The sequence below is a fragment of the Dermacentor albipictus genome, chromosome 5 (genome assembly GCF_038994185.2).
Source record: "Dermacentor albipictus isolate Rhodes 1998 colony chromosome 5, USDA_Dalb.pri_finalv2, whole genome shotgun sequence".
In the NCBI taxonomy this organism is placed as follows: domain Eukaryota; kingdom Metazoa; phylum Arthropoda; class Arachnida; order Ixodida; family Ixodidae; genus Dermacentor; species Dermacentor albipictus.
In genome coordinates this window covers 76,067,994-76,080,000 of record NC_091825.1, presented here as the reverse complement: position 1 = coordinate 76,080,000, position 12,007 = coordinate 76,067,994, and the positions used below count along the sequence as shown (strand labels likewise).

The following is a 12,007-nucleotide window of genomic DNA, read 5'->3' as shown; positions in this document are numbered from 1 at the left end:
TTAAATAAATTTAGAACGATAGAATATGCAAGCGTCACTCGAGGCGAAGGTAGAAAGAAACTGACATATAAGACAGTGCTGACATTGAGTGTCTGCTAGTTCCTACGTCCTTGTTGAGTCGTGCTTACAAATTCTATCATGGATTCAAACCAACTAGCCCGTCATCGTCTTTTAACTAAATTAGCTAGAACGGTGTCACGCGCGCACAGGTAAACATGAACACATCTCACTCGATCACAACGGAGACCTTCTGAGTAAACACTGGACTTATCAATCGCGGCAGCAGCCGCGAGCCAATTGAGTCCGTGAATCTGTCGCTTCAACGCGAATGAAACGTCGAAAGCACAGCGCATATGAAGCTACCGGCCCTAAGCGCACTCTGCAAACATCGCTGATCCTTTGCAGTAATATTCCCACTACGCAGATCGCTTTCAAGACACCCCAGCGCCCGCAACGCGTCCCTACGGTGTCCGCCAAAGGCGTCTACTACGGCGTCCACGAATGGCGTGGCCAACATGCCGTAGTAGACGCCGCGGTTGTCGCCAATATGGACGGGCCGGCGGGCATGCAGGCAATCGAAGTGATAGTGATCTAAAGAAAGGAAAGACGCTTGATTCTGCAACCCGTGAGGGATCACGGCGAAGCGTCGTCAGGGGAGAGGGAGTAGGAAGTGAAAGATGATAGAGAAAGAAGGAGGATGTGGCCTAATTGACTCTACTATGCGTGAGTGGTGGCAGTCCTCATCCTAGCAGCCGCTGGAGAAGAACGCCCATCCTCCCTCGCATGACCCCCCGGTTTCGCGCGTGGTAGTAGAGGGCACGCATCTGGACGGTGTTACTCGCTCGCGCACGCCACTGAACCGCGTTCTCCGGCTCAGCCTCACACGCTTTCACTCATACGGAACCTCACGCCGATGCCGATGCCGACAGCAACGGCAGAAATGCACCTGTAGCGTGCATAGAATTGCTATCAAAAAGAAAAAAAAGGCCGTGACAATTAGGACTGCATACATTTGGGAATGCGAAATCATTGTAATCCTTATTGGTGAAGTGTTCTTTTTTTTCTTGCGGGTTCCTTCTCTGGGCAAACTCTCACTTGCGTTCCAACTAGTTCTAACTGTGCCTCACTGAGGCTAACCCACGTATTCAAAAATGCATCTTAACTTGAAGCACATGCTTGACTTGACATAAATAACGTCTGGTGTGAACGCACCCAAGACGATCATTGCGTTTCTTTTTGTGCGTTCATGACAGGCGTCATTTAAATCAAGTCAAGCGTGGGATTCAATTTACGATGCATTTCTCAATTTTTAAAAATTAATTTCTGGTATATGAAATCGCGCCAGCCTCTCAACGCGCTCGCTAGCCCACGAGGAGGTCCATAACTCGAAGGAGCGTTTAGCGTCGTTCAATTCGACATTCATGCTTCTTTACTTTATACGCTCATAACATGGCTCCTCCTGCTCCCTATTGGCTGCGACGTGAAGTATGCCACGACGCACGCAGTAGGAACACCTTTAATAAACCAGAATCGCGGAGCCACCATGGAAGCGTGTTCGCCTGGCACCCCAGATTCGATTCCCATCCAGACGAAAATTTTCAGAATTTTCGTTCAAATGCATTAATTTGCTTTACTTTGAGGAACCTCTGTGGGAAATGTGACGTCAATTTGAGAATTTTTTGATGAGTTCTTGCCCTTCGTAGCGTCGGTCATTTTGGGTACCATGTTACGGTCACGCCGACGGATATTCGCGCAATGGGGCATATAGTAATTTGTGATTAGAAGATAACAGGTAAATGTACAAAAAAGAAATTAGTGTATAGTTTTCCTTCATATCTGGAAATATATTGAGGGACTTACCAAGTAGAATTCAACATGAACTTCAGATAGAAGTCATACTGATCGCTTCCCGTCATTTTTGGTTGGTATTGCGTACATGTTTCGTTCAAGTCTTCGTATATGGTACGGTCTAAACTTTGTGCATATATATATATATTTCCGGTTGTTTTCAGAAACTGGAAGAAGTTTAAAATTGGCAGTGAAGTGCGGAGATTACCTAAATGGTATTCTCAACAGTCTGAACGTTAGTTCAAGAAGTATTCAAATAAATGACCTACAACTGGTAAGTTCAATGCACTACCCATACTAAATATTAAAGAAGCGTGAGGCTTATAGCGCGTGAAAAAGACAAGGACGAAAGGGAGACGTGACACACAGACGTGTGTCACGTCTCCCTATCGTCCTTGTCTTTCTCACGCCTTATAAGCCTCACAATGTCTTACCAACAAGCCTAAATCACTGCTTTACAGCATTAAAGAAGCAAGATACCCAATACGGCCAAATTGGTGATACGCAATACGGCCTCATGATGGTATTTAATTTTTATATTCCTAACATCAACTGAGAGCGTAGCATGTGGCCATTACAATAGTATCAATCGAGAACACTTGTAACTAACTTGTACTGAATTGCAGGGTCACAGCTGAATGTACAAAGTAGCTATCTTTTTGAGCATTTTTATTAGTTATTTAGGTTACCTGTAATAAACCCGTCACTTTAAAGCAATGTCTTCATATAAATTATATGTTCTAAACCTTGCTCACATACAACGCTTTCCATGACGAATGAAGGATAGGCTGTACTTCAGCCACTAGCATTCTACTTTGCGTGCACGCTGCATGCCATAATTTTCTCCTCATTTGCGTTAAATTTGTCCTCAGAGCTTGTATATTTATTTTATTAGATCTCGTTTTATTACACGCCATTCGTTAGACACACTTTTAAAGGCTGAACGATTGCATTACACTCTAAGAAAAAAAGGACTAAAAGGGGTAGGGAGATTAGTCCTTTTTGGGACTAACTGATTTGCCACAACCATTAGTCCTTTTGGGGACGAACTGACATGGGATGAACTGTTACTCCCCATGCACTTACTCCTTCGGGGTCTAACAGTTGCCCTTGCCCGATGCTCCTCAAGGGAGTAACGGTAATTCGTTCCGATGCTCCGCAAAGGTGGAATTAATGAAATTAGGCAATTATACCCTAATAAAAAAATTAAGAGCTAAAAAAAAAACGTGCCCGAGAGTAGGATTCGAACTCACGCCCTCTCGCTTACAAGTCAAGTACTCTAACTTCTAAACGATGATATCTTCGTGGATCGCGTTACGTCGGCGATACACGAACTGCCAATGGCGGACAACGAACTTCTGGGAGCGAAGTGGGAAAGATTTAAGCAGGCAATGAAAATGATGGCAATTGAACGATCGTGCGCTATAAAGCAAAAGCAAAGGCTGCAGGAAAACACGCTGAGAGATGACCTAAAGTTTTTGATAATGCAAGAAGGAAAGCAGCCAGGCACTTGCACCGAAGAAATGCGCACCGTCAAGCAGAAACTAGAGGCAATAGATACGGAGCGATATCGAGGAGCGATCGTGAGGGCGAGGGCACAGCGGCTGATAGCGGGCGAAATGCCCACAAAACGTGCTCTCGGCTTGGAAAAAAGGCACGCCCGCAAGAATGACATACCAAAAATAGAGTGGAACGGTGTAATCTACGTAGACAAAGGAAATATAGAAAGGGCCTTTTATGAATACTACAGCGGGCTCTTTGGTTACACCAAAGTAAGAACCGAAGACTTCAAGACCCGTTTCCTCTCTTTAATGCCGCGGCTTAGTGATGATACGAAAGAGCGGCTAGAACTGCCCATTTCAACAGAAGAAGTGCGGAAAGCCATAGAAGACCTCAACCCGGGAAAGTCCCCAGGACCAGACGGGCTAGTAGCACCGCTTTATAAGGCATTCAAAGATGATTTAGCACCGGTTTTGGCTACACTGTTTAATGAGGCTTATGACAAGGATATGATTCCTCCTTCATTTTTAACATCCCATACAATTTTAATACCAAAAAGCGAAGATGAAGCTAGACTGCGACAGGTTACCGCTTACCGACCCATATCCCTGACTAATGTAGACTACAAGATCTTCATGAAAATTCTGGCTAAAAGACTCCAAGCCGTGATGCAAGAATTAGTGGGACCACATCAGACCTGTGGTATCAAAGGTCGCACCATATATACCAACATACACACAGCCCGGTCCGTGCTCGAGTGTTGCGATGCTTTGCATGAAAGCATCGCAATGCTCCAGCTCGATTTAGAGAAAGCCTTCGACAGGGTGCCGCATGACCTCTTGTTCTCTGTTTTAGAGCACGTTAATGTTGGATCAGTCATCTGCCAAGGAGTAACCATGGCGTACAGAGGATGCACGACGCGGTTGTTAGTAAATAAGGGGGTGGGAGCGCGCATCCAAGTGCAACGCTCTGTGCGTCAGGGTTGCCCCCTGTCACCATTGCTTTTTTGTTTGTATATTGAACCTTTTTGTTTGAGCGTTATTGAAAGCAACAGCGTTCATGGTTTTCGTTTGCATGCGGCGGAGGTCCGCATTCTCGCGTATGCTGATGACATTGCCGTATTCTGTGCTGACTACGAAAGCGTTCGTGTTGTGGTTCAAATTGTGAAAGACTTTTGTTCTGTGAGCGGGAGTGCTGTGAACTGGGCTAAGTGTTTGGGGTTCTGGCACGGCGACTGGCCCTTAACCCCAACGAATTTCGCAAACATGACTTGGACAGCAACCCCAGTAAAATATTTAGGAGTGCCGCTGGAGAATTATCGCGACAGTGAGCCATATTGGAAATGCCAAGTTGCTGAAATGCGTGAGAAGGCCGACAGGCTCAAGGGCTTCAGCTGGTCTATTTTCGCGCGGGCCACAATTTGTAACCTTTTTTTTTGTAACCAAGCTGTGGTATGTCTTGCAAGCAATTCATTGTTCTCGCGTCAATGTGCAGAAGCTGCACCGTGTATTTGCGGTTTTTGTGTGGGGAAGCACTTGGGAGCGGACACGACGCACCAATCTGTTTCACCGCGTCCGCTCTGGAGGACTAGGTATGGCCCATCTATATCTGCGCCAGTTGGTTAACCGATTTATGTTTTTTCATGACACGAATGACCCCTTTTTGCGAACTGTGTGTCAGGTCAGGTTGGGCAGGGTTTTGCCAAATTTGGTTGTTAGTTCGGAGAGTATGCAAGAGAGCATTTTTGGCTTCCTTAAAGAGGTGTACACGGCATGTCGCGTCTTGCAAGTGCGATTTTCGTTTGAATATTTGTCAGTGGTGTCGCGAAAGAAACTTTATAAGGACCTGTGTGAGGTCTTTCTTCCGGTACCGTTGTACAGGTCGTTGTACTGTGCAGGTCCATGGCAGTCAGTTCTAAAACGTGTGAAAAGAATGACTGTACCAGGCGGAGTTAAAAGTTTCTTCTTTAAGCTCCATACGAACACTCTTGAAGTCAAGACGTATTTGGAAGCGAAGGGTTTCTTTGTGCCTTGGGGAAATCATTGTTTCATATGCCGGAAGCCGGAAACTATCGAACATGTTTTCTTAGATTGTTGGGAAGCCCTTTTCTTTTGGGACATTCTCCAACGCACGATTAAAAAAGACTTACCGGTTGATGCTTTCGGAATTAGATTTCTGCCCGTCGAGAGTGAAGACGGGATTCCTTTTGACATGATTATGATATTGGGCCTGCACAGTATTTGGCGATCCAGGATGGCGGTCAGCCACGCAGACATTGATGCCAGGCCCATAAGACAGTATTTTTGTGAATCTGTTAGCAGAGCTATTGAAGGATACAAGATACAAGACCCAGTGCCTGAGTGGCTTCCAAGAATGGAAGCTTTGCTACACATGCGTGAATTTTAATCTCATCACGTAACCCCAAGTGAGGGTGACGTATTTTTAACATACGTGTTGTGTTCTTCGCGCGGACTGATTTTGTAAACTGACGTGTTGAAGTCGGCAATAAAGAAAAAAAAAACTAACCACTCCACCATGCCGCTTGTTTTTTTTTTCTTTATTACATGGAAAACAAAACTTAAAGTGTATTACGATGTTGACACAACTACACACTTAAAACTCGGACAAACACACACATGCGTCCAACAAGTGCATCCAGACTGGTGGAGATTCCTGCGCGGCGTACACACTTCTTACATAGGCAGCACTTTCACGAAAGAAGGACTTTGTAGATCGCGGGCTTTCGGCATGGCGATCACACAGTCTACTTCTCCACAGGCTATATAAGCCAAGTGTAATGAACATGTCATAGGGAGGACCACCCGGAACCTTAAACGGCAGAAACCTAATTGAATATGGAGTTATGTCAATGTCCTTTTTAAGCGTCCGTTGGAGAATGTCCCAAAAAAATACAGCGTCCCTACAGTCTATGAAGCAATGATCTATGGTTTCGGCACGTGGACAGAGCCGACAGTTTGTTGTCCATGGCACAAAGCAACCCCTCGAATTTAACCAAGTTTTCACAGGAAGTGTTTCTGAATGTAATTTAAAGAAAAATGTTTTTACTCCAGGAGGGACACACATTTTTCGGACGCGCTTAAGTACATCCTGATAAGGTCGGCTTAAATAAGGTGCACGATACAAAGGATCTGGGAAAATAGAGTCCACCAGTGCCGCAGAAATTGCTTTTCGACTGGCAGTGAACACATACTCCAGGCTGAATCTAACTTTCAAGAAAAGAAATGTGTCAACAACCTCTTTGAGAAAGCCCCAAGGAATCTGTGGGACATCCTTTACATTTGATGACACTACTATATTAGGAACATACTGAACTAAACGGAGTTGCAACATTTCACGCAAAAACGGATGGTCACTGTCTCGAAAGAAAAACAGGCGAGAAACAATTTGTCTGACAAAGAGGTGTACTAATCCTAGGCCACCACGTTCAAGGGGGAGGAACAGATTGTCGCGCCGCATCGATTCACAGCTCGAACTCCAAATAAATGTTGCAAATACGCGATGCAGTGCCTGAAGGCGAAGTCGTGAGCAGTGCAGTACTTGCAGCACATACATCAGACGGGAAGCTAAGAACACGTTGCACACCTCAGCACGAATGAACATTGACAAATTCCGCCCTCGCCATGAGTTCACTTTACGTTGAATTTTGCCAACTTCTCCCGACCAATGAGCGTTGCTATTTCTATACTGTGAGAGAGGCACACCTAAATAACGAAGATCCTCTTTCCATTGAATGTCTGCGTAATGTGATGGCACTGTGGCCCATAATCCAAACCGAAAACCTGAACTTTTGTCAAAATTAACGTTTGCACCAGACGCCGCACAAAATTCTTCTGTAATTGCAAGAGCAGTCTCAACACTCTTTCTATCGGTACAAAAAAAGGCCACGTCGTCTGCATACGCAAGAACCCGAACCTCATTAGTCAGTAATTTAAACCCCTGGAAATTTTGTTCTTTAAGAATGCTCATACAAAGTGGCTCTAAATACAAACAGAACAGAAGCGGTGACAAAGGGCATCCTTGTCGTACGGATGATAAAAGCCTAATTGGATCGGAGAGAGAGCTATTCACTATTAATCTGGTTGATCCATTAGCATAACATGTCCTGATACCTCTAAGGAGCAGAGATCCGATATTTATGTGCTCTAGTACAGTAAACAGGAATGCGTGATTCACCCTGTCGAACGCCTTAGCCAGATCTAGCTGTACCATTGCCACCTGTCCAATCCCCTCAGCTACGCACTCTAGCACCGATCTCGCAACATGAATGTTCGTCTGAATGGACCGGCCCCTGATGCCACATGTTTGATGATCACCGACCACAGATCTTATTACAACTTGCAAACGGTTAGCTAATACCTTAGCAAAAATTTTATAATCCACATTGCATAAGGAGATAGGCCGATATCCGTCCACTTTTTGCAATTTAGTCTCATCATCGCTTTTGGCTATAAAAACGGTGTGTCCTTCGTACATTGTGGCGGTTAAGTACCCTGCTTCCAAGGCCTCTCGGTACACCTTAAGTAGTAATGGCGATAAGAGGGAACGAAAACACTGATAAAATTCGGCAGTAAGGCCATCCGGGCCGGGCGTCTTGCCCTTCGCTAACGAATCGATGCATGCAGTTACCTCATTAATATCAATGTTTTCATTTGTATAATCGTAATCATCCTGATTTAACTGGGGCAGCAACGATACAATTTTTTTGGCAGCATCTGTATCCAATGGCTTATGGTCTCGAAATAGTTTTTCATAATGTTCAAAAAACGCTTTAGTTATTATAGTAGGCTCATTAACAATGATTCCACCATACTCTATCTCCAGTATTTGTTTAGACAGCGCGTGCCGGCGCTCATCACCAAGGGCCCTACTGCAAGGCTGTTCTTCCAGGAAACGCTGCTCTCGCGCACGCACAAGCGCACCTCTGTATTTTTCTGCGTTAAAAGTTTGTAACTGCGCCTTGACCTTATGAATATCATCAATATATTGACCTGGATGTAGGCATTCAAGCTCATGCAATTCACACAATAGTCTATGCAATGCTTTGTAATTAGTCTTTTTTTCAAAGGCCAATATTGATGACTCTTCGATAGCTATCATTTTAGCTTCCTGTTTGAATAATTCCCACAAAGCAAAGAGTGGCAAGTCCTTGCGGCATGAGACATGAGCTATAAGCTCAGTAACACGATTTAAGAAACACTCTCGCGAAAGTAACTGGTTATTAAACTTCCACAGCTCCCAGCACATACGCCGACTTTGGTAACGACGGCTGCCAAACGATGCTGACACTAGGCAGTGGTCACTGAAGAATATAGGGTGAACAGTGTAACCATAAATAAGAGGTAGTGCGCTAAGTGAAACGTAAATTCGGTCAAGTCTTGCATGCGAGGTACCCTGGAAGTGTGTATATCGGCATCCCGCCTTTTCATTTTCCCCAATGTCCACAAGCTGATAATCACATATCAGGCGTTGCAAAGCATCACTACTTGGATCGCGTCTCAGCTTCAGTGACGTACGATCTTGCGCGTTACATACACAATTGAAGTCTCCGAAGACGACCAATGCACGATCAGTACAGAAATGATGTTCTAGGGATAAGAAGAAACACTCGCGATCACGTAACTTGTTCGGGGCATAAACACACACAAATCTGAAGCTCGTGCCACTGATATCAATATCGCAACAGATTAGGCGCCCTTCCCCGTCTGTAAACAAATGTAGCAAATTACATTGTAAATGTTTGCTAACAAATAACAAACAACCTGCGGAAACGCCTACTGCATGACTGACACAAACATTATAGTCAGACAGGAAGGGAGATAGAGCTACTTCTGTGTTTTCGTCGGATTCAATCTTTGTTTCTTGAATAGCAGCAATATCTAATTTTCTACTGCGTAACAAATGAAGAAGCTGTACTTGCCGTCGCTTACTTCGTAAGCCACGGACATTTAAAGTGCCAAAATGGAAGGGAAGAGCGCCCGCCATGATTACCTATGTAGGTGCAGCATTTAAACGCTGCTCCAGAGGTGCACCACTCCCTTCTTGATGAGGTGATGCGCTATGGACCTTTTGGTGCACGTTAACACAAGGTACATCTGCAGGAGTAGGCTTTCCCCGGAGCGGTTCTGTCAACTTTGACACTTTGGGAACGCGAGCCTCCTTTCCCGAGGGCGATGGATTGTCAAATGGCGCTGGACGCTTCTTAGCTGCCTCGCACGTAGATCCAGATTCCACTGACGGTGGGCGATCTTGAACTGGTGGCGATTCTGCCCATGACACAGTTGGTTCGTCGTCAGGCGCCTTAGTCTCATCCTCGCTCGCAGGCTTCTGGCTGAGGCTAATTTCAGCCGATGACGGCTTAATCTGTTCTTGTCCACGAGTCTCAGGGAGTGTTTCGCCAGTTGCATCCACAACTTCGCTCACATCCATTAGATGATCGGTGATGGTGTCATCTTCAGATGGTCTATTTCCACGAAGCTTGTCGGCGTAGGTTCCGACGCATGCATCTGCAGGGTGACCGTAGCGGTGACAGTTACTGCAGCGCGGTGTTCTACACTATCGCCGGATATGCCCAACTCTGTTGCACCGGAGGCAAAGTGGTGGTCGGCCAGGAACCAAGATGAGACACTGGTGGCCGTATATGCTCAATAGATGTGGCAGATTACTGGCAGAAACCCCATCTTTCAATGTGAACGCTACGTCTCGATTAGTCATTTGCCAGCCCTCCATGCCGTCACACCGCCACATTTCTCTCGTAATGGACTGCACTGTGCCATATGGCTCTAGCGCTTCAACAATCCGTCTCTGTTCGAGGTGTGGGGGAAGCCAAAGAAGCTTCATCTTGATATTCTTGCATTCCGGGTCTATCACAAGGCACTTGAGGCCCTTCACCAGCAACTCGCCTTTGTCGACAAGTTTCTGTTTCGCGATGCTGTTGACACATGTGACTAACCACAAATGGCTCATCTGGTATTGTCCAGCGCCAAGGATATCAGTTGCATTTAGCACTGAAAGGAGTGCATCGCGAAAGTCCGGGGCCCGATACGGCCGCCCTGCCAGGTCAGCATGCAGGAAAACTGAGTTGAGAACGGTATTGCCAGTCGGTAGACGAGGGAGAACGACTTTATAATTACCGGAATCAGTAGTTGAAGGCGGGTGTGATCCTCGGCCGAGGGCCGATGCGCTGTTTCCAGCGGAGCTCATCGCAAACGTGGCCGTTCGAACAAGCCTCTTCTTGCTCCACCACCATGCCGCTTGGTTGACAACGGTGGATATTTAGTAAAGGTGAGGCATGGGAACGCAAGTGCGGCAATATAGAAGCGACTCAGTATTTTGTGCAAGCTATGCAGTGAGAGTCTAACGTTGAGTGTACTTGCAACCATAAGCGACTGCGAAAAGAAATCAGCCCGAGTATTCTTAGGGTGATTTAAACTGAGGCACTACGCCATGTATACGTGTAGCGAGCTCAAACGGCGCACCGAAGACAACAGAGAAGGCCAATTTCTCTATCGCTTAGCGTGTGCCGTTCGAGGTACACATCGCTTCAGTTCCCAATCTCCTTGGAACGGAAGGAACTTAGCTACTATTGACCAAGAAAATGTAGCCGTCTATCAATGACTTGCGCGCGTTTAATGTGTATCGCTCACTTATGGGGTGCGTACGAAGGGCATGCCTCTTCACATTCCAGTTTTAAGTTTCACGTAATTTTCTCACGAAGAGACAAGGCGCTGCTTTGCATGCAGTTCAATAGACAATGCACGAACTTCGAACCATTCACGATTTATAGACAATACGGTTTTCGCCGCATCGCTCCATGACACGGACGAAAACAGCGAAGTGCCCGGGGAGTAACTGTTGCCGTTCGTCCTCCCATTGCTCTCTTTCCGACCAGGGACTAAACACTTACTCTCCGAAATTTGCACACGGCACGCACATTCATGCAGTTAGTCCTTTGAGGGACGAAAGCGCCCTTTTTAGGACTAACGGCGCAGTTACTCCCGTTTTCCCCGGGATTTTTCTTAGAATGTAGTCATTTATTAAGACAACCGTAATTACTCCACATCCATTGCATTCGCTCTACGCACCACCCCTAACATGGCTCCTATCTCCACCAAATGTAAAACAGTTCTTTGGTTTATTTTACAATGAACTGGCGGGGAAACTACCATGAATCCCGAACAACGCCATAATACAGGAAGAAAACGAGGTTACAGAATGACGTATAAAGCTCATGATTCGGGCTGAGACAATGGAAGTTGGCCGCACTATTGCACACTTATCAAGCCAATCCTCTTAACATCTGAGCTCGGTGCGGCTTTGAGTTCTGTTGCGCATTGCGAAACAGATAAGACGAAGTGCCTACAATGCTTTCGAGTACTTGCAGAAATAATTTTTATAAATATTCACTGTTTTATAGCGCAGCTCTTAGGCGCCGTTCCTGCGACTACTGAGCAAACGAGCACATTGGGGCATGAAAGCGAACGCGAAGCGCCGAGGGAAAAAATGGCTGCGACATGGCGCCAGATTAGTGCGCATCGTCTTTGCGGAAATAAAGCACTGCATAATCGGAGGTCTGTGTGCGGCGGCTTCTGTGAATCGCATACATGCGTCAAGCATGCGCTGCCTCTCGGGACCTCCCGAA

General features: G+C 45.9%; 1 protein-coding gene and 1 pseudogene across 1 annotated transcript; both read right to left on the bottom strand.

The window, feature by feature from the left end:
• Window positions 1-5,961: 5,961 nt before the first annotated feature.
• Window positions 5,962-6,993, bottom strand: LOC139060309 (uncharacterized). The gene has a single exon (XM_070539411.1). It carries the CDS (start codon window positions 6,967-6,969, stop codon window positions 5,962-5,964), a length of 1,008 nt encoding a protein of 335 aa, XP_070395512.1. The 5' UTR covers window positions 6,970-6,993.
• Window positions 6,994-9,357: 2,364 nt separating this feature from the next.
• Window positions 9,358-10,332, bottom strand: LOC135899736 (uncharacterized; annotated as a pseudogene).
• Between the last annotated feature and the right edge of the window lie 1,675 nt (window positions 10,333-12,007).

What these genes read in the sequence shown, in the direction of transcription:
- LOC139060309 (XM_070539411.1), bottom strand. Translation starts at nt 6,969, where the DNA reads ATGTTCATTCGTGCTGAGGTGTGCAACGTGTTCTTAGCTTCCCGTCTG.